This window comes from Antedon mediterranea, chromosome 5 (genome assembly GCF_964355755.1).
Source record: "Antedon mediterranea chromosome 5, ecAntMedi1.1, whole genome shotgun sequence".
Lineage (NCBI taxonomy): Eukaryota > Metazoa > Echinodermata > Crinoidea > Comatulida > Antedonidae > Antedon > Antedon mediterranea.
The window spans coordinates 24,189,063-24,212,242 of NC_092674.1; the positions used below are offsets into that span (position 1 = coordinate 24,189,063).

General features: G+C 35.8%; 3 protein-coding genes across 3 annotated transcripts; 1 reads left to right on the forward strand and 2 right to left on the reverse strand.

Moving 5' to 3' along the window:
• The first annotated feature begins 1,378 nt into the window (after window positions 1-1,378).
• On the forward strand, window positions 1,379-6,664 carry LOC140049836 (uncharacterized). The gene has a single exon (XM_072094784.1). The coding sequence runs from the start codon at window positions 1,379-1,381 to the stop codon at window positions 6,662-6,664; it is 5,286 nt and encodes a 1,761-aa protein (XP_071950885.1).
• A 1,675-nt stretch (window positions 6,665-8,339) lies between these two features.
• LOC140048987 (uncharacterized) lies at window positions 8,340-15,727 on the reverse strand. Its single transcript, XM_072093794.1, has 4 exons — window positions 15,610-15,727; window positions 9,918-9,999; window positions 9,444-9,566; window positions 8,340-9,114 (listed from the first exon to the last, which is right to left on the reverse strand). Exons 1-4 carry the CDS (start codon window positions 15,679-15,681, stop codon window positions 8,642-8,644), a joined length of 750 nt encoding a protein of 249 aa, XP_071949895.1. The 5' UTR covers window positions 15,682-15,727; the 3' UTR covers window positions 8,340-8,641.
• Window positions 15,728-18,656: 2,929 nt separating this feature from the next.
• LOC140048980 (uncharacterized) lies at window positions 18,657-21,652 on the reverse strand. Its single transcript, XM_072093786.1, has 4 exons — window positions 21,530-21,652; window positions 21,125-21,185; window positions 20,225-20,344; window positions 18,657-19,466 (listed from the first exon to the last, which is right to left on the reverse strand). Exons 1-4 carry the CDS (start codon window positions 21,626-21,628, stop codon window positions 18,991-18,993), a joined length of 756 nt encoding a protein of 251 aa, XP_071949887.1. The 5' UTR covers window positions 21,629-21,652; the 3' UTR covers window positions 18,657-18,990.
• Between the last annotated feature and the right edge of the window lie 1,528 nt (window positions 21,653-23,180).

The following is a 23,180-nucleotide window of genomic DNA, read 5'->3' on the forward strand; positions in this document are numbered from 1 at the left end:
TTCACGAGGCGGGATCTCAGAAGAGATACTTTTATATATATATGAGATCATGTTCCGAATATGAGCACTGTTTCTATAATTTACAGTATGTGTAAAGTATTGAAATATAATAGAACGCCCTCTATAATTTTGTGGATGTTGCTCCTAGGTCTAATATATAGGGGTGTGACCAAATTCCAGGAGAGATGAATTTTGGGTTTGAACAGCGACACATCTCCAACTCGACACTTTTCTAATTTTTTGTTGTGACAAATTGTTTATTTGGAACTTGTTTGTAACTTTTACAACTTGTTTATAACTTTGAAAGCTTGGTTAATTGTATGAAACATTTATGTGTAATTTGGCAACATTTGTGATTTCGACAACCTTGTTACTTTTTATATGTAAGTTGATTCCGATTTTTTCTTTATAGAATACTTTATGTTTATAATGTTGAATAATCGATTATGACGTTATTGGGCTCGTGAGAGTCTGTATCATTATCGATATACAGTAGTTGTTTTAATCACATATATATTATCGTTCATACCGTAGGTAGGCTATAAACTATAACTATGCATTATATACCGTATATATATTTCTTGCCTTTGTTGATATTAGTGATTGTTTTAAATTCTCCAGTTGCGATAAGGATTTAATATGTCTAATTAGGATGTTTTTTATGATATTATTGATACATTATAGCAGTTGTATGCTATTTAGAATAACCTACTGTAGTTTGGAAATCTATACATCATTTGTATTAAGGTATAACGATTATAAAGTGTAATGCCTGAGTGGTGCCTCATTTCGATTCATTGGAGGGCAATTTAAGTTTTTGGTTGCCAATAGCAACTGGATAGTTGAGAGGGGATGGGTTATAAATTATAAACAAGGATCGCTTTATTTATATTGCAGCTGTTTTGAACTGGGAGTAGTTCAAGTGCATCTGTTTACTGTGATTGGTATATTTGAGGCGTCAAAGTCAAGTAGGTTTATATTTTGAACCCCATGGCTCGTTTTAACTTGTAGTGGTAATTGATAAGGAATACGTTTGTTACTTGTTGCTTTAATGGTAACATTGTTGTGATCGCTATTCTATTGATATGTTTATATTAATTTTAATTGGTACACTTATACACCTTTTCATTTAACTCATTATAATATCGCTGTAACTTCTTGAATAACGTTGTATTCTGTAACACATTATAGAAAGTAATGTAGTTTCCTTTATCTTCTTTTAGTCACCAGAACAGAACGGAAGATCGGTCTATTGTAAATAAATTGTAGATATTGTATTTGCTGGATCAGTGTCTTTTGTTATCTGCGTCGATTGACCACACACGCCACCAAGCGAACTCGCGTAGTACGCTACAGTGATTGACTAGCCTATACGAGTATGGCAGAAGATAGGAAGACTACGCTGACTTTGCAGCGCCGAAACAGAAAGGGATTGGTAACAAGAAGTTTGAACACTTTGAGCGCATTGTTAAAAACGGAAGGAGTTACTATTGTTGACATAGACGACCAATTAGAGCGGGTGGACGAGGCATTCAAAGTAGTAGAAAAGGCCCATCTCGCGTTGTTGGATGTCATTGATGACGATGACATATTTGAGCAAGAAGAGGAGTGGATGGCGAAAGTAGAAAAAGAATATACAGATCAGAGGAGGAGCGCATTGGCTCATTCTTGCGAATTGAGGAAAGTAGACCATGGTAATGGAAAGGTCGACGCTGCCAACAACCAACAAGGAACTAAGGCGGTCGGTGAGCTAAAGACTAGTAGTAGTAATTTAAGTATGGATAGCCTAGTGAAGGCGATGTCTTTACCTAGGCCCGAATTACAAATGTATGATGGCAATCCTTTAAGGTATTGGCCATTTATAAGAGCCTTTGATGTATTAATGTCGGAGGTATCTGACGACAATTTTAAACTGACTACCTTATTAAAATATTGTAGGGGTAGAGCAAGTGACGCCCTACAATGTTGCCTTATGCGGCCCCCAACTGAAGGGTACAAACTGGCAAGGGAAATCCTCTCAGAGAGGTTCGGAGATAAAGGGACGATCGTCCAGACCTGGGTAGATAAGATTGTAAATCGCCCTAAGATTGACGTTGCCGAGTTAAGGCAATTTACCGACGATTTATCATCCTGCAGGGAAACGCTAGATGCGATGGGTTTTCTTGGGGAATTAAATAACCAACGTAGCCTTAGGTCAATAATTGACAAGTTACCACGATACTTACAGATAAGGTGGGTTAAAGAATATCAAAGGATAAAGCTTAGAGGCAGTCCACCTACCATTGCACATGTTGTTGACTTTGTTAAATCGGCCTCTAAGGAGGCAAATGATCCTGTATTTGGTAGCCTTGTCTCGGGTAGTGCAGGTAACAAGCCAGAGAGACAGACGACCAGCAACAGAGAACCCGAAAAACGCCGAAATAAGAATTTTGCCATCGGATCCCCGTCCTGTCAAATGTGTGAAGGTTCTCATTCTTTATTTGGTTGTCTACAGTTTAAAGAAAAGAATGTTGAAGAAAGGCTATCATTCGTAAAGAGGAACCGGCTATGCTTTAATTGCCTAAAACCTGGACATAACGCATCAAGATGTCTATTGAATAGGACATGCTCGGTAGCTGGATGTGGACAGAAACACACCAAGTTCCTTCATATAATTAAGCCAAAGGCGACACAACAACAACAACAACAACAACAAGCCCCCGCATCTAAAGCTCAGCCACATCAAGCAGAGCAGACACCAGCTGCTAGTGTACCGCAGCAACCACAGACGCAGCCAGTTGGGCACGCCGACAAGATGAACACCTTCATCTCATTACCAATCTTGCCGGTCACAATACGATCACCGGAAAGTGGGATAGAGGTAGACGCATACGCACTATTGGACAGTGGGAGTACAAGCTCATTTTGTACAGAGAGATTGGCAAAGACGTTGAAGGTGAGAGGTAGACCGGAGAACCTGATCATTAACACCATCGGTGATAATGAAAGCAGTGTACCCAGCAGAATAATCAGTCTGGAAGTGAGAGGCATGGGTGGAGGAGAACCTGTAGCACTCCCACTAGTATATTCCACACGAAAAATGACAATTCGCTCTTCGACAAGTCGAGCCTTGAAGTTGGATGAAGTGAACAAATGGCCTCATCTAAATGGAGTTAATCTCCCACGACTAGACAACTCAGAGGTGGACCTCCTAATTGGGCTAGATGTTCCAGATGCGTTACAACCGCTTGAAATAAGAGCCGGTGGAAAAGGGGAACCGTATGCCACACGAACATCCCTTGGGTGGTCCCTAAACGGTCCTGTTATGGGAAGAAATGAGAAGAGATCTTCCACGTTTGCTTGCGAGATTCAGAACAACGTGAGGCTTGATCAGATACTGGAGAGATTTTGGACAACTGATTGTGACGTACCTGCATTGGATGACGATGACAGAATGATGTCTGTTAATGACAAAAGAGTAGTTAAACTATGGGATCAAAATGTACAGTTTAAGGATGGACATTACCATTTACCTATTCCCTTCAAGCAACGCCCGCCTATTTTACCGGACAATAGACATACTGCTGAAGTCAGACTTGGCCATCTCCGACGGAAATTGGTGAAGGATGTAAGCCTTAAAGCCAAATATGCTGAGGTTATTAAAACCCTAGTTGAAGAAAATCATGCAGAACCTGTAGGTAACCGCAATTCGACGTTCCCAAATTGGTATCTGCCACACCACGCTGTCCCCAAGAAGAATGGTGACGTACGAGTAGTATTCGATTGCGCGGCAAAACATAGGGGTCTATCGCTAAATGACGTAGTCATGCAGGGACCAGATCTTGTCAACAGCCTGATGGGGGTCCTTCTGAGATTCCGCCGGCGACAATACGCCATCATGGGTGACATCAAGGCTATGTTTCATCAGGTTAGGGTGCCACCAAATGAAAGGGAGGTTCTTCGATTTCTTTGGTGGACAGACGACGAAATGACGGAAGTGAGTACCTACCGTATGTGTGTGCACCTGTTTGGTGGAACCTGGTGCCCAAGCGCGAGCACTTATGCTCTAAGAAAGGCGGCACAAGATAACCGTGCTAAAGTTGATGTTAATATCACTGAGATTGTGAATGAAAATTTCTACGTGGACGACGCTCTAATCTCTGTTTCAACTGAAGAAGAAGGAGTTAGAGTTTTAAAGAATCTGACGGCCTTGTTATCCATGGGAGGGTTCAAGTTGACGAAATGGATAGCCAATAGCTCAGAAATCCTACGTCATGTTCCAGTGGAGGACAGGGCCACGACGGTTAAGGAGCTTGACCTAGAAGGTGCCATCCTACCATCCGAAAAGGCACTAGGGATGAAGTGGAATGTCGAAGACGACACGTTTGGATTTAATGTAAACCACAAGGACACACCAAAAACTCGTAGAGGGGTGTTAAGTGCATTAAGCTCGGTGTTCGATCCCCATGGATTCGCAGCACCATTCACGTTGAGGGGCAAACTCATCGTGCAACAACTCGTGCGTCGGGGCGTTGATTGGGATGAGTCGGTTCCGGATGACTTGTTGTCACGTTGGCAATCATGGCAGAACGATCTCCAGAACTTACAAAACCTAAAGATACCTAGATGTCTAGAAGACAACGTGTTCGGTACTGTGGTGGCACGAGAGTTACACCACTTCGCTGACGCTTCAGAAATAGCGTATGGGGTGACTACGTACCTACGTACGACAAATGAGGACAACTGCACTAGGAGTGCACTTATACTAGCCAAGTCACGTCTATGCCCCATGAAAACTGTGACTATACCGCGATTAGAACTAATGGCGGCGACACTGGCAGTAAAGATTGACAAGACACTGACTCGTGAAATTGGGCTGAAAATGGGGAAATCTTGTTTTTGGACTGACAGTATGATAGTTCTGCAGTACATCAAGAATGAAGAAAGGCGGTTTAAGACGTTCGTTAGCAACAGGTTAGCGACTATACACGACGGCTCTAATCCGGAACAATGGAGACATATCGAGGGGATACATAACCCGGCAGATATTGTATCGAGAGGCCTCGAAGCGAGGCTGCTGGTAAACAACAAGTTTTGGTTGGAGGGTCCCACATTTTTAAGACAAGATACTGACAAAACCTGGCCTATGCAACCAGATGGGTATGGTGATGTAAGCGCTGATGATCTAGAGGTGAAGAAATCTGTGAATGTGTGTACCAACGTGCAAGATAACGTTGTTATTCAACACTATTTCGATCGATATTCGTCTTGGGTTGGATTAAAGCGAAGTGTAGCTTGGATATTGCGATTCAAAAGTTATGTCGTCCTTAAGAAAAGGAATGACATTCAGAGCCTTATCTGTGACAAACTCACGGTGGATGAAACCAAACAAGCAGAGAGGGTGATTATTCAGTATACCCAATCCACACGCTATAAAGACATCACAAACATTAAGGGATTGGGAGCCTTCCTGGCTGACGATGGTATTATTCGGATTGGTGGTCGAATAGAACTGCAGACAACCCTCACCACTGACCAACGACATCAAATTTTGTTGCCATGCGATAACCACGTAACCAACCTCGTTATACGGCATTACCATCTTCAAACAGGACATGGGGGTATTGAACGCACGCTGGCTGATATAAGACAGAAGTTTTGGTTGGTGAAGGGTCGGAGGAGCGTGAGACGGGAACTGTCACAGTGTATCGTGTGTAAGAGGATGAAAGCTCGGCCAACTGATCAAATTATGGGTCTACTACCGAAGTCAAGGATGCAGATTGGCGAACCGCCATTCTCCAGGGTGGGTGTGGACTATTTTGGACCACTCGTCATTAAGCGTGGACGCACAGAACATAAACGCTACGGTTGCGTGTTTACTTGCATGACGACACGAGCTGTCCATATAGAAGTCGCCCATTCTATGACGACGGATTCATTTATAAATGTATTGCAGAGGTTTATCGCTCGACGAGGAGTACCTCAAGAGATGGTCTCCGATAATGGCACGAACTTCGTTGGGGCCAAGCAAGAGCTCAGACGGGCCATGACCGAATGGAATCGTCAACATATCGACAACTTTATGTTGCAGAAGGAAATCAGCTGGTCATTCAACCCACCGAAGGCGTCTCACATGGGCGGAGTCTGGGAAAGACAAATTCGCACTATAAGAACCATTATGTATAGTCTTGTGCGCCAACAGACACTTGATGATGAGAGTCTCACTACTCTGATGTGTGTCATCGAGAACATCGTTAACAGCAGGCCTATTACGAAACTGTCCGACGATCCAAGTGATGATCAACCATTGACTCCTAACCATTTACTCCTGCTGAGGAGTGGACCATCCTTGCCTCCTGGACACTTTGCAGAGCAAGACATCTACAGGAGACGGTGGCGACAAGTCCAGTATCTCGCTGATATATTTTGGAGAAGGTGGGTGAAGGAATACCTTCCATTGCTACAACATCGGCAAAAATGGGGTATGGAGAAAAGAGATCTTAAAATTGGTGATCTCGTCCTTATTACCGATAACTCTACTCCGCGCTATCAATGGCCACTGGGGTTGGTGGTGGATGTGAATGTAGGTAGTGACGGACATGTAAGATCTGTACATATTAGAACTAAGGGTGGTGTCTATGAGAGACCTATAACCAAGTTATGTATGCTCGAAAGAGCTAATTAAGACCCTATAGTCGTGTTTACTATGTACATATGTATTTAGTTTTTATAATATTTCATTTACCTTTTTATTAAGTGATTGTTAAACCCGTTTGGTTTAAAGGGGGGAGTGTAAAGTATTGAAATATAATAGAACGCCCTCTATAATTTTGTGGATGTTGCTCCTAGGTCTAATATATAGGGGTGTGACCAAATTCCAGGAGAGATGAATTTTGGGTTTGAACAGCGACACATCTCCAACTCGACACTTTTCTAATTTTTTGTTGTGACAAATTGTTTATTTGGAACTTGTTTGTAACTTTTACAACTTGTTTATAACTTTGAAAGCTTGGTTAATTGTATGAAACATTTATGTGTAATTTGGCAACATTTGTGATTTCGACAACCTTGTTACTTTTTATATGTAAGTTGATTCCGATTTTTTCTTTATAGAATACTTTATGTTTATAATGTTGAATAATCGATTATGACGTTATTGGGCTCGTGAGAGTCTGTATCATTATCGATATACAGTAGTTGTTTTAATCACATATATATTATCGTTCATACCGTAGGTAGGCTATAAACTATAACTATGCATTATATACCGTATATATATTTCTTGCCTTTGTTGATATTAGTGATTGTTTTAAATTCTCCAGTTGCGATAAGGATTTAATATGTCTAATTAGGATGTTTTTTATGATATTATTGATACATTATAGCAGTTGTATGCTATTTAGAATAACCTACTGTAGTTTGGAAATCTATACATCATTTGTATTAAGGTATAACGATTATAAAGTGTAATGCCTGAGTGGTGCCTCATTTCGATTCATTGGAGGGCAATTTAAGTTTTTGGTTGCCAATAGCAACTGGATAGTTGAGAGGGGATGGGTTATAAATTATAAACAAGGATCGATTTATTTATATTGCAGCTGTTTTGAACTGGGAGTAGTTCAAGTGCATCTGTTTACTGTGATTGGTATATTTGAGGCGTCAAAGTCAAGTAGGTTTATATTTTGAACCCCATGGCTCGTTTTAACTTGTAGTGGTAATTGATAAGGAATACGTTTGTTACTTGTTGCTTTAATGGTAACATTGTTGTGATCGCTATTCTATTGATATGTTTATATTAATTTTAATTGGTACACTTATACACCTTTTCATTTAACTCATTATAATATCGCTGTAACTTCTTGAATAACGTTGTATTCTGTAACACATTATAGAAAGTAATGTAGTTTCCTTTATCTTCTTTTAGTCACCAGAACAGAACGGAAGATCGGTCTATTGTAAATAAATTGTAGATATTGTATTTGCTGGATCAGTGTCTTTTGTTATCTGCGTCGATTGACCACACACGCCACCAAGCGAACTCGCGTAGTACGCTACAGTATGATTTATATAAACATGGCTTCTAATCCATTCAATGTCGAAACTCTCTCTATAATGGCTCTGTATCGTTCAATTATATAGCGCCCTCTCTCGGCATTTCACTTTTCCAAGTTGGTAAAGTGTCTCATCATGGATTATTGGATTATTGGTAAATCGGACAACTAGTGCAAGTTTCGTTGTTAAAAAAAGATTCTAACAGTTAGTCCAATTGGTTGTGTTTGCTACAATACTGTTCCTGATTACAATTAAAAAGTAAAACACAACAAGTACGATGCAATATTATAATTTAATTGAATCAAAAGGAGATAAGTGATAGTTTTAAAATTATCAAGAAAGATAATAATGATGTCTATATTGTTTTTTTAACTGTGAATATTAAGTACCCACGTTTAATAATGATAGAAATTCTGTTTTGAATATTTATATTTGATAAAGGCTACGGTAATCATCCATTTTCCGAATGTTAAAACAGTGTACCAAAAAATACCTATTTTTTAAATCTAAAAATTAGAGTCAAAAGATTCTAAAAAGTGATAAATGCCTACTGCATGCCTAATAAGCCTAGGCCTACTATATTTAATCGTGATTGGCGGCCACTTTCGATCTACACCGTACATACAACACACGACAACTCGTAGCCGTTAATGTACGGAGATGGCAGTGGGCTTGTTTTCCCTTCGATTGGATACAGCAGGAAGCCAATGTTGTTTCCTGTGGAACTCTGTCTCATTTCTGGATTCGCATCGACACAAATGTATTCGCTTCCATAATACGTGGATTTACTACCCATCAACAAACCTTCGTACTCTTTTGTCCAATCACTTGGGCAATTGCGTTTAGCCGGGATCATCAAGTTTGTCGACTTCCCACGTGCACGACACACCGCACATACTGCATCTCCGTTGTTTACTTGGGCAAACGCAGAGACATAACCGGCAGTTTCATATTCGGCACCGTATAGATAAGCCCGGGAGCCTGAACCTGACTGAAGTCTGTCACTTTTATCAGGCGTTGTAGGCATGCACTGTGCATTTTTACCTGCTCCTTTGTAGCAACCATTTCCTCCGGCAATATACCCTAAAAAAAAAACAATAAGAGTATCTATTCAATTCATTGTGTTTAAAGTATAATTAAAAGATAACAACGAATTAAAAAAAACACAAAGAAACAAAGAAAAATATATAAATATCCATAAATACCACAACATTTCTACTAGTGAACTCTATTAATCCATAAACATTTACATAATCAATAAGCATTTGTAATGGATTATCTAGGTATCTCAGACGGAGATCCTATTCGTAAAAAGAAAATCATTTTGGCACACATGGCGGGTCATAACTGAATTTGAACTGTGGAAGAAAAATAATGAAAACTCCCATTTGTGGCAAGTCAATGATACACACCTGTGAACACTAGATCTGACGTATCTGGACAGTCATTTCTACCCCAACGTGTATACACAGTGGAGGAGTTGTTTAGTAGCTCCAGAAGCTTATCTCGGATGCATTTATTAGATGGCACATTTCCTTTAAATGAAATATAGACAGTTAAATTGCATCATAAAAAATATAAAGCATACACGTACACAAAATGTATCACCTCCTTTTTGTCTTTTATATAATATATTCAGAAAAGGCAAGACAAGACCCTTGGCTTGTAACATGCATGTGACACGTGCATATTTGTGATTATTTTTAAATGCGTTCTTGCAAATTTTAAGTGACATATCATTAAACAAAATAATATATAGCATTTACAATGTATCATCGTGTTTATGCATTAATGGTGATGATATACAGTTAGTATTTTCCAAGAATATTTCATTTTTCCTATTTTGATAGCCATATACTTTTAAAATGATATTATCATGAGCTCACCAAATCCAGCACCAGGTGAAATTATATTCCATACGTATTGCTCAACATTGCCGCCGTACTCTCCGTTATCTTCGATGTTAAACTACACTTAAAAAGATTAAAACATTGACGGTCATCGTGATCAGGGAGTGTTATGGAAAACATGCTAAAGGCCAATTTACACAGACGAGCGGTAACAGTAAAGCTTGGTTCCCACTAGCGACGCAACGTAGCGCAACCTATGCAACGTAAGAAAATGCCCTTTTAATAATTGTGTTTTCCTCCGCCTGCGTGAAATCAAACATGCGATGTTTGCAGCACTGTTTCGTCTTGTGATTACGTAATACAGCACTTTGCGTCAAAACGTCGCTGCGTTGCGTCGCTAGTGGGAACCACGCTTAATAAAGCGGAAAACCGCGTAGTTTGTCCCACGTACAATCTAAATGGTCATAATAACATAGATTGTATATTTTTAATACCGTTAGCGCTCGTTTGTGTAAATTGGCCTTAATGCTGTGTGTGCTGTCCGTTTGAGGAGTTTTATTGATCGTAGCGCCCTCTGGGGTCAACTAAGGTTAGCTCTACCGCAAGGTTACTTTCTTTTTAACAAGTATCTTTGAAAGATGTATCATTAAGATGCAAAGTTGCCTGTGTTTATCACCGTTTTAATGTTTTCTGGTGAGTTTCGGAACCTATATATAGTAGTTATGTTTTTACCTTAGAATCTGATAGTTGTTATTTTGTTAGCTGTTACTTATTATATTAGAAGAATTTTATGGATCTTTGGTCCAACATGTTACCACGAGGATGGCAAGGTGTGGCTCGTCGTTGTTTCGACGGTATTCCACGTTAAATGTGCTGTTAAAATGTTCACCAAATTTAGTAGATAATTGGTTATCCGCAACGAAGTTGCAGGATAACCTCTTGTGATTGTACGAAATCATTCTGTATGATTTTTGTGTAACGCTTTTCTCTAAAACTCGCAAACATAACATTTCGGTAACTATCTTAACATATTGACATTTACGTAACGTCGTCAAGCGAAGCTTTTCATGACGTTTACAATTGCGCAACGTGACTTACGCGCGATTTAACGATTTTGTCGTATTTAACATACCGGTAGCTCAACAACCAAATAACATTTCAACTTGAAACTTTGCAAAAGTTTAATTTATATCATGCGCTAACAATTGCGTGTTTTACACAAAGTTACGCGCGCACGCGCATTTAAAATTTCAAAATGTGCAAAATTAATTTATAATCAACTTTCTACGCGTTTCATGTCGTTTTAAGCATGTCAAAAATTCCCACGCGTGCGCACATTTTTACGTGTGCGGTGCGCACGTAGTATTGAAAACGTACTTTTTTCGCGTGATTTATATTTTTCCAGCCTTTTCTAGTAATTTTACCAAATTTTAAACAATTTCGACTTAAAGATACGTCATACGAGCACGTCGAATTGGACAATTTGCGCGCGTTTTTTATGAAAAGGTTAAAAAATTCGTTTAAAATATGCCTTTTTTTCAACAGTCGTAATTTCTAAACTAGACGGTCAACTTTTTATGGATGGCATATTCTGGAAGTAGATGAGTTGTAGATATCGGATCAGGTATTAATATGGCTAACCGGACATTATGACGTCATCGTATGGCCATGCGAATATAAAATTTAGGATTTTTGTATCTTTCGTCATAGCTCATCACATTGAATAGAGCGCATCTCCACTTATCCGTTTTCCATTTTCACCCCGATTTTGATTTTGTCTAGGTCAATCAAGTATCTTTCGCATGAGTTAAAAATATTTAAATTTTTTTGACGTCATCATGCCTAAAAATTTAAATCACGTGTGGCATTAATTTCATCTTTACAGTAAATTTTAATCTGTTATAGCTCGTAAGAATAAAATGTGATAATCACGATTAAAAATTTTTCTGGAAGCTATTGGATTGTAGATACGAAATTATGTAAAAATGTTGCCAATCGGATGTTGTGACGTCATCATATGGCCAGTTAAATAAAAAAGGTCGTATTTTCATCTTTTGCGTCATAATTCATTACATTTAAAAGAGCGCGCATCAATATTTCACGTATTCAAATTTCTTCTACACGCTAATACGTTGTTGCTGAGATAATTTCCTTTCGGAATTGCTACCTTCGCGTTTCATTTTAAAACCGTCAACATGTTAAAAATTGCAATAAATAGCGGGTCCCTTAATTTCACCTATTCTACACTGTATGTGATATGGATACAGATTATACTGTGTATATACTATATATGAATTTAAATAATAAAATTCAGCAATAACAACATATCATATTCTTCAGTTCAGGTCATAATGCCAACGTGAACACTTCCTTTTGTCCTCAACCTATCCCCTTAATGTTAATGTTGCACCACTTGCGCGGCGGATAACCAAACTCGTCAAAGTGACGAGTTACATGTCTAGTTGTGTTTTTTGTGTTGCTTATTTTAACCGATTTAGCGCTTAACATTAACTCATAATTTGGCAAAATGTAGCCTAGTTGTATCCTAATTGTACTTTTTTTTCAAATTTCCAAAGCAGATTTAAAAAAAATCAATAACTGAAGAAACTAACTTTTAAACAAGGTATCATCCTTTGATCAAATGTATTGGTTTAAATTACGTTCGTTTTGACAATCCTGGGAATTTTGATTAGGTTTTTTTCTCTAATTATTGTTGTGTGCCGAATCGATTTAACCAAATGAAAATCAAACCGTACCACGAATATTGTTAACATTTGCTTAAGTATTACGTAAAGTCACGTCACGTGTAAAATTTATTTACGAAACCGTTTACCAAAAATTAATTAAACTAAGCTTAAAGCAAACAACAAAAATAATTCGCCTATAGCATCACATTTTCGCATATACCCTACATCACTAACTAGGTTAATTTGATTGATTTAATGTAGTTATTACAACCAGTATTTTAAAATTGCCAAAAATAAAATAAATTTAGCGCTCAGAAACTTAGCAAAACACCTTTTTGCTTTATATTACAGTTTTTCAGGTAAATAAGTTATTATCGATCCAATTTTTAGTCAAAGGGGGAATAACTATTATGAAACATCAAAATGGCATATTAAAAAAAATGTACAAAATATGGTTTCAAGACAACATATCTTTAACATTGTCGAGAATTGCAAGAAAAAAAGAAAATAAACAGTGGGAAAGCCACTTCGCGTTTTGACCGTTAAATCGTGTAAAATCGACTTACTTCCGCATTGACGATTTTGAAGCGCCACCTATCGTTGAAAACTGAAACCACGATTTTTCGTCGCCTAGCAAATAAGTGCTGTTTTATTTTAAGCTGTCATGAATATTTAAGAACCGCCCAACATTACCTATTATGGTAAAAGCATTTCCTAATAAGTATTATTGAATAACCAATTGGTTTCCTTCAAAGAAACCGAAGCTAATACTGTACAATACATTCGGCGACTGAAGTCGGGACTCGTGAAATTTATAAATGTGGTACGATTTGACTACTGTTTTGTTGTCCATTTTCTGAATAGTCGGAGGTGCATCCCAACAAATTAAAAAGATTATAATCAATTGTTTTATCAAGAATAATATTAGTTTAATCGAGTATGATATATTTCTATCCTGTTCAAAATTTGTTGGTGTATTCTCAGGCCTCGAAAGGTACGTACATTTTCTAGCTGTGGGCGTGGTTTCGGCAACGCGAGACACGTGTGTCAGTATAGGCGATAGCGAGACGTGTGTTGTACTGTGTTGATGCTGATCCGATAGTCGTTAAGTTGTACTGATTACGAGTATCATTGGTCCTGGCCGGCCTAGCCTGGTGATCTGATCCCCGCAAAAAAAAATACTTTTTTTCAATCAGTATTAATATTATTATTTTATTTTTCATTTATTATTTGATTTATTAGGCTCAATAGATGCCTAGCAGGCTTCTAGTACTAGTAGGCCTAGATTATATAAATAATAATAGTAAATAAATACTGTAATTTAATTAATAAAATACAGCTTCCATTTGCCTTACTTTTATGTCATCATATAATATTATAATTATATATACAACCAGACATTAACATTTTTTTTAAATAATATTTATTATTTTTTCTGACACTTTCAGGAATCGTTGATGATGCAGAGTTCTTTGTCTTTGTGACTTCAAACTGAGAGTGAAGTGGATAAAAAGATGACACCGGTACCTACTGACATTGTCATACCCAAACTATAATTTAATTATTTAAAACAAAATGTTGAATTACAAATATTTATGTTGAATGCAAACCTACTACACTATACTCTGTAAATTATGTTATTGTCATGTGGTAGACCTTAAAAATTGAATATTTATTGTATGTTAGGCCTATTTTATATTTTATTAATACTGTATTAATTACTAATATTATAATTTATATTATACAGTACTAGTTTGTACATGTTTTTACCCAAAAAAAATTAATAAATAATTTGTTATTCAATCTAATTGCTTGTTTGTTCATCAATAACAAAACAATTGTAAGCAAGTATATAACAGTTCTTGGTAGCCGCTTATTTCAGGTCATATTATTAATATTAGCTAGGCCCGACGCGCCCGATCACAACGTCACTAAGTGACTTTCCGCCCCTGGAACAATCGGTCGCTAATAGGGCTAGGCCTCAGACTCGTATAAAAGCTATTATAATAGTTATGATAAATATTCTTCAACTAAAATGTATACTGTGATAAATAAACAAGTAATAATATACGTTGTATTGGAATGTATTTATTTATATGAATTCTTATACGCGGACAATTATAAACATCGCGTATATCGTTCGATATAAATAAATTCATAAACACGATGACGATGTGTTTACAAAATGGCGGTTTCGGTTAGTTTTCGATGGAACAAATAGTGGTACCTTTAGTTTGAATAGTCGGAGCTGCATCCCAACCACCGAATTTTGTATCTTAATATCGTATTCTGTAGATTATTAATTTTTCTAACAGGGATTTTAAATTCAGGACTGTTCAATTTTTCTAAATATTTTATTTTAATGATTTTCTAGGGTACAATTTCGAAAAAAAGACATTGGTTGATTTTGCCGTTAAATTACAGATTATCGTTTTGTTCAAATACATTTAATTTTACATGACAATATATTAAAACCATTTATGAATTTATTTCACTAACAATATTTTTCCGATAATCAGCTAAATTTACAAATATTATGTTTTTCCAACACCCTAAAATTTAGCAATTTTGAACTAAATTAGAAAAGTAGGGCGCCCTCTCCGAGTCGAAATTTGACACGATTTGTCGACTGGCTGTCCCACTGTAAATTGAGCGCTCAGAAAAATACACAGACCATCAGAAGGCGTGCTATTTAATATTTTGGCTCACATTGAAGATACAGATAACCCGAGATTTGAATAAGTTTTGCAACGTCACAAGTATAGCGATTTTATGAAATACTGTATCTATTAATAAATACATTCATGACAAATACAGTATTACTTACACATACTTCGAACCAAAAGTCCTACTATATTTGGCAAATGTATTGCAAACAAAAGGCCTATACTGTACTATATTTGGCAAATGTATTGCAAACAAAAGGCCTATACTATATTTGGCAAATGTATTGCAAACAAAAGGCCTATACTATTATTTGGCAAATGTATTGCAAACATTTTTCCAAGTAACTGGGCCTATATGTGATTGTACATACTTACTTTTCCACCAGCGTCACTTAATGAAATCAGGCAGCAAATAAGGATGACCGTACTGAAGAAAGTCATGTTCATTGAAGTTGGTTTTACACATTCAAAGCAGTGTGAATGTAGTCTAGTATATTTTCTAGTTTATATACACTGTTTAGAAAACAGGTGGTGATGTCTTATAATTAATGTTATTATTATTATTAATTATCATTATTGATTTTTCCAAAATAAACACAATCAATGTTGTACTTTTGAAAAACAAATTAGCCAAAGTTAGTTTCTTTTATTGTTGAAAACAGGTGTACAGGCCATACTGTTTTGATAATTTATTATTTTCGCACAATAAATAACTATAAATTGTTAATTAAATTGCAAAATCTGGTTTTGTATTTTGTTTATTCAAAAACTAACTTTATGTACTTTAACGCACACATATTGCTATAAGTATCGATCAAAGACCAGTATTATTGTAACTTGTTCAATGTTTCCTACCATAGGGCCTACATTTATTTAGAATTTGGCCCATTAGCTCACTTCGGGTTACGTAAGGGACCAAAATAGGCTTACAATAAGATTTGCTGTTTAGTTTAAACCATGTTTAAGCATACACGATTCGATTATTTAAAAAAAGAGGCAATTTTACCCTGAGGCTCTGACTTCAATCAAACTTGGGTCAATAGCTACATGCATTCATATAGTGTTGAACGGTTCGAATGTCACTCTGACTGGATTCATGTTATCTGAACATATTTTCTCTAGTTGTGTCTATTTTCGAAAAAAGTTATTTGTTTTGTTCTAAATACTTTGGTGTTGCCATACGAAGCCGAACCCGTATCGAAATAAAGTTTTCTTTTACATGGGAAATCTTACTAGGTATTTCATAACTCTGTATGCCTCTATTAAACAGTAACTTTTAAACGGGAGCCGGCTCCATTGTTAGGTACCAATAGGCACCGTCATAGCATCAAACAAGTACATTTTTCAGATCTGGTGTGATATTGTACGTAGTATTTGCTTTCAATGAAACGGCTAACTTGCATAGACCTCTACAGGCTTTGTTTGGCAGTGTTCGTATTGCTGTTGACCAAATACCACGTGAGCTAATTGTAATGCCAGAACAGAACAACGTCATCACCATTGCATGACGTAGTTCGATAACTTTTTTAATCCCGCCCATTCTTAATACAACAGCTTTGGGTTTCCCATGTAAACATTCAGGTCCCACATATGTCACAATTATTTGTTTAAAGCATCAAATTAACAGTTTCTGTAACTCAGGTGATTCAATACAATATAATCCATCTAAATACCTGTCCATTGATATTCGCAAATAAATAAAATCATATTTTTAATTATATTATTGAAAACACCCAGATGGTATTACATTTTATTTATACATTTTGTTTATTCATATTTGAATCACTGTCATTGTTAGTGTTGTTTTTATATTTGCATACTTTTTATTTCAAAATTACGCATCTTCTTTAACCACTAATATCAATTATTTGTTTATTAATTTGCCAAAGTAATTTATTAAAATATAATGTACCAGTGCATTGTGTTTATTCTCTGGTGAAATACTTTAATTAAAACTACGTCACTGTTTACTCTTATAACATAGCATACGCATGCAGTTTCAATTTATTTGTTTGTTATTAATTGTTTACGCCTCATGTTGTGATTGTGACGTGCCAAAATACAGTATTAAATAAATACCATCTGAAAATGTTAATAATACGAGGTATAATACAAAGAATTACTTACGAAATGATATATATATATATATATATATATATAATACAATTCCTTCACAAACAAATGACACTCAGCCGTTGCCAATCTCTGGAAATATAATTGTCTCAGATTTAATTAATGTCTGTTTCTTGTGAAGCCTTTCTAAATGTTGTGTATTCTGGGATTTCGCTACTCTTAAAGATGTAATGTCCCCCAAAAACATGAAAAATGAAGATTAATAAAATCAGACTTTGAATATGTTATTTTGTAGTTTTAATAAAGTTAATCACTTCCATAGAAAAAAAAAAACGAAAACAAACAATGTTTTCACTTGTAAAATGACAAAATAAATGATTAAATTCAACCAAAAATCCATTGGCTGGCAGCCAATTTGACAATTTTTTTGCTTTAAACTACATTTTTTTTCAGGTAAATACATTTTTTTTCGACCATTAAAATGGAATATCTGTACAACAACATCTGTAAAGTATACCACAAAAGCGCTTATTATAGGCTTGACCCACGTCTTGGTTATTGCCATTTTTTGTGAGGCAATTCCAGTCGGCGTTTGTGTACCAACATGTTTATCTTTACCAAATCAAATTGAATGGCCGTAATGGCAGTACATATAGGCCTATGGTTCACAATTCCTTAATTCTAAAAGCAGATATCTTACTTTAAAAGATATCTTCGTTTTCAATAGAGATATCGTTTATTTTAGTACAGGTATCGATAAGGTAAAGGTATTTAATTTCTTCCCAGAGCTTAACTAACTGAAGAAACTCGGATTAGGCCCTCTATAGCATTGCAGCACCTACCCAGATCAGCACACCGGGGGCATAGGCATACGTTACCAACGGCTAGTAGTTTCAAAATAGAGATGTTTTAGTTCGACAAAATCCTCAATATTGTATTGAATAAAATAGAGATACTCGATTCTTTTTATAGAGGTCCTCTTGCTGTCGGTCTACTTCGGCTTTATGTAAACATTATCTTATCGTTTTTCCTAAAAATATCTTTTTTAATTGAAAATATTAATTTTAAATTGTGGAGATTCTTAACCCACATGGCTACATACAGGTTTGAAAATGAACCGTTGAGCCGACGTTTTTTGAGTTGAGCTGAATGTTTGGTCATGGTCATCATCGTTAATAAACAAATTATAAAGCCCTGTCTACACCATCAAACTGTATTTGACAACAAAAAAAGTGATTTGTCCATATGGACGAAATGACTTTATATCACTACCATGTTTGAGCATATCACTATCATGTTTGATAGTGTAGACAGAGCTGTATATACTAAATATTAAACCAACACAAAAATTATGATGCAATATAATTTAATTCAATCAAAAACAAGATTAAATGACATTTGATATTAATTACTTCTTCTAAATGATTTGTTGGTGTTCATCATTATGGTACGGTAATCGTTTCAGGATCATTGATTAAGAAAAGCAAAAACAAGAAAAATCAATTTTGTAAGATAAATATTCATGATTACATGAAGGCCTATCTTCTCTCTCAATCAAATTGTATGTATTGCCCAAATTTCCGTATAAAACGGTGCATTGAAACTTGTTGTTAAAGTAAAATTAATTGTTTTGAATGCCTAATGCATATTCTACTAGGTTTAAAATATGTTGACCACTCGAATTTATGCCGTACATACAACGCACGATAGCTCGTTGTTGGCGGTGTACGGTGCACACGGGAGTGAGCCGCAAGTTGAAACAACTGGATAGAGCAGGAGCCCATCTTTGTTTGCGGTGGAACCCGGTATCATTTCGGGATTCTCATCGACACATAAGTAGTTTATTCCATAATGGCCACTATTACTACCCATCATTAAACCTTCATACTCTTTTGTCCAATCTTCAGGGCAATTTTGTTTAGCTGGGATGGTCAGAGTTGCTGATTTGCCTCGTGCACGACACACCGCACATACTGCATCTCCGTTGTTTCTTGTGGAAAACGCAGAGACATAACTGGCAGTTTCATATTCAGCACCGTATATATAACCCCGGGAACCCCCGGTTGATTGAAGTGCGGCATTGTATTCAGGTACCCTTGGCATGCATTGTGGATTTGTTCCAGCCCCTTTGTGGCTGTAGAGCCCTCCGCCGATATATCCTAATAATCAAATTGACGAGATAAACTATATTAAAATCATAAATGTATATATAAATGAACGGCATCTTCGTGAAAACGATAGTGAAGTGAATTATGTATCTAATGCTCGTGTGGTAATATGGACCTGAAGTTTAAAATATTATAATTTAGAAATGACATGATTAGTACAATTATGACGAGTTATTCATCATGATGAATAATAAAAAAACAACAACATAACCAAGAACATCTAAAAGCTTGTATACAATGTCTAGACTATTAAACTAGTTTGACAAATGTACCCAAATATGGTAGTGATATCTCCATATATGGTAGTGATATCTTCAAATATGGTAGTGATTATGATGTCATTGTGTCCATATATGGGAACATCACCTTTTTTTGTCACATAAAGTATAGACAGAGCCCAACAGATTGAATTGGTGGATTGAAGGCCGAATGAATCAGTGAATGTAGACTGTTTTACAAGAACAAATGTATAACCATCTTTAAATAAGAGTATCATTAATAATATTCAAGTGGTAAGAAAACTTGACTATAGGCCTAATAGATAAGTGTTCTAACCACTCGAATACCGCTATTTATACAGACCCGGACATGAAGAATGAAGAACTCCCAGTCCACTGGATTTTATAGTGTTAAGATATATATTTCCGTTCATCCATTTTACAAAATAGAGTCCCGAAAGGAGGGATTGCACTGTATGTTATGAGAATATTGGTAAAGAAATTGAAAAGAAAATGAATAAATTCACACACCAGAATATACTAGGTCTGCAGACTCTGGACAGGTATTTCTACCCCACCGTGTATAAACAGTGCTGATATTGTTCATTAGCTTCAGAAACTCCTCTTTTAAACCTCTACATGGCCCATTTCCTGTGAAAAAAGCGACAGTTTAATTAATGGATCTGTAATGACGAATATAAGAAAAAACATATAATTTATAATATACCGTACACTAAGGCCCGTATGCTTGGGAATGGGCGGTGGCAACCAAACTGGAAAAACTGAACACTTGCGGAAATGTGTTCCCCTTGTTCAAACCAGAACGCGCGTCTTAAAGGCCAGGTGCGGGCAAACAATTTCTATTGATCATACATTCCAATAAATATCGATCTATAGTTTGCACTTATATGTTTCAGAATTTTTGGGATTTTATTTGTGTTACACGAACTTGTTGAAAATAAGCACTTTTTTATCAGTGGGGGATAGCTCAAATTACACAGTAAAATCTCTATTCTTTTGTACACAAATTTTGTAAATAGAGAGGCATTTTAAAAAGCTATGAAAAATAAACGGTGGGGTAAAAAATGTTATCAGAGCTGTCTGATTGGCCTTTAGCGGCAACATAACACCCCATCCAAAAGCAAAATGCATTTTGTTCAAAAATGAACAATGGACATTTCAAAGTGATTATCTTCCTATAATTATATTACTACTCTAAAGGCCAACTCAGACTGTGTCGTATGAAACATGTTTAATGTTTTGCCAAAAGCCAAAAGCAACGCCTGACGCTATCTCGAGACGATTCGTATCGTCGGGATCCAACTCGGACAGCACCGACGAGTCAAGACCCTTTGTCGGGCCTCGTCGTGCGACGCAGTCTGAGTTGGCGTTAATATCTAATAAATTATATACAAGGTTTAGTAATCTTACCCCTATAGCCGCCTGTAATGATGTTCCATATGTATTGCCCAACAGTGTCGATGTCCTTGCTCTTAATGGAATAGAAACATAACATAACGTTAACTTCATTGAACTAATACACTTATTTTATGTTATTATAAGTATTATTTATCCGGAAAAGTAGTACAAACCGTACCCACTAGTGCCGGATTATCACTGCTGCTGACAGTTTTGTCCCTGCGTACCAGATATATAATAATATAATTTTATATATATAAAAACATCAGGTAAAGAACATTAATTCTAAACCGCCCGGTGATGTACTGAAATTTAATTAATTTGAAAAAAAAAACTTTTGAAAAATAAATATATTTTTGAATAAATTGTCATTTGTTGATATTTGTAAGCAGAAATTATGTTACAGTATATACATACCTTTCTAACATCAGCTTCACTTAGGGCAATCATACAACAGACAAAAACCACTGCGCAACTGAATATCTTCATTGTCATTCGAAGTTTGGTTTCGCACATTCAAAGTAATGTGAATGTTATCTATTCATTTTCTAGTTTATATATACTAATTGATAAAAAAACAGGTGGTGTCTTTTAATTATAAATGTTAATTGAATGTATACATATTAATATCATTGTTGATCTTGTCAACATAAATTGTTTACGATTGTTTTGCCACGTGTATTTAAATATGATAACACGAACAAATAATAACAATAATTAATATCACATAGTTACCTGTTGTTCATATTATATGTGAAATATAGTAATATTAAAGGTTAATATATAAAGTTTGAACACAGATGGTTATAGACAATGCAACTAAAGAATTAATTATTACTTTATTTACAGTTGTTATTAACTAAGTATGTATTATTTTCCACCATAAAGTAAACACAGATAACACATTTAGATTGCTATCGTAGATATGGATAAACATTCCCATAAAAAAACAAGGTTACATTATTTCTTGAAATGTATGTATGACGACGATGTAGATCGCCGCTGATGTATCGTATTTTTTTATTTATAAAAGATGTATTTTCCCCCAAACCGTAAGGATAACTATACTTAAAGATACGTTGTCCCCATAAAAAAATATTTTGTTTAATGTTTTTTTAAGTATGCCATCTTAGTTATTTACTTTGACAACAATTATGATGTAATAGAATATGCAGAAATGCACAACAAGCCAAACTTACTATTTTTTGTATATTTCGAAAAGGCTTTCGATAAGGTGAAATGGGACTTCCTTGATATGTGTCTTAAGAGATTTGGCTTTGGTAAAAATAGGATAAATTGGATAAAAATATTATATAAAGACATTGTTAGTTGCGTTATAAATAACGGGGTAACATCAAAATTCTTCAATTTAAAACGAGGCCTGCGTCAAGGATGTCCCTTATCCCCATATCTTTTTATAATTTGTGCAGAAACACTAGGTAACATGGTACGTCAATCAGACACATTTAAAGGTATAGAGTACAATAATGTAGACATAAGAATTAGCCAATTTGCAGATGACACTGTGTTTTTTCTCAAAGACCAAAACTCAATTAAACCGATTATAGATATACTGGATGAATTTTCTATATATTCTGGACTCAGAATTAATTATGAAAAAAGTAACATTATGAGAATAGGATCGTTAAAACTGCGACTATAAAACGCCATCTGAGAAAAGTATTTCATGGACCAAAGGCCCAGTAAAATACTTGGGTGTTAATATTTCTTGTAATTTTAATGATATTTTCAGACTCAATTTTCCAGATAAGGCTAAAAATGCTGAACAAGTATTAAATATGTGGAAACAACGCTCACTTACTTTGTTTGGAAAAGCAACTATTATTAAGTCACTGTTTCTCCCGATATTCACGTATGTTTTCTCAAATTTACCAGACCCACCCGATTGTTTCCTTCAAGATATTCAAAGTAAAATTTTTAAATTTATATGGAACGGAAAACCCGATAAAGTCAAAAGAAAAGTCATGCTTAACAATTTTGACGAAGGAGGGTTAAAAATTCCCCATATTAAGAGTTACTGTACATCTCTCAAATCATGTTGGGTGAA

Coding starts and splice junctions, on each gene's coding strand:
- LOC140049836 (XM_072094784.1), top strand. CDS start 1,379: ATGGCAGAAGATAGGAAGACTACGCTGACTTTGCAGCGCCGAAACAGA.
- LOC140048987 (XM_072093794.1), bottom strand. CDS start 15,681: ATGAACATGACTTTCTTCAGTACGGTCATCCTTATTTGCTGCCTGATT. Junction 10,000..15,609: donor TAAGTGACGCTGGTGGAAAA/GTAAGTATGTAC, acceptor TTTTAAGTGTAG/TTTAACATCGAAGATAACGG. Junction 9,567..9,917: donor TTCACCTGGTGCTGGATTTG/GTGAGCTCATGA, acceptor TTTCATTTAAAG/GAAATGTGCCATCTAATAAA.
- LOC140048980 (XM_072093786.1), bottom strand. CDS start 21,628: ATGTGCGAAACCAAACTTCGAATGACAATGAAGATATTCAGTTGCGCA. Junction 21,186..21,529: donor GTGAAGCTGATGTTAGAAAG/GTATGTATATAC, acceptor TATTCCATTAAG/AGCAAGGACATCGACACTGT. Junction 19,467..20,224: donor TGCAGACCTAGTATATTCTG/GTGTGTGAATTT, acceptor TTTGATTATTAG/GATATATCGGCGGAGGGCTC.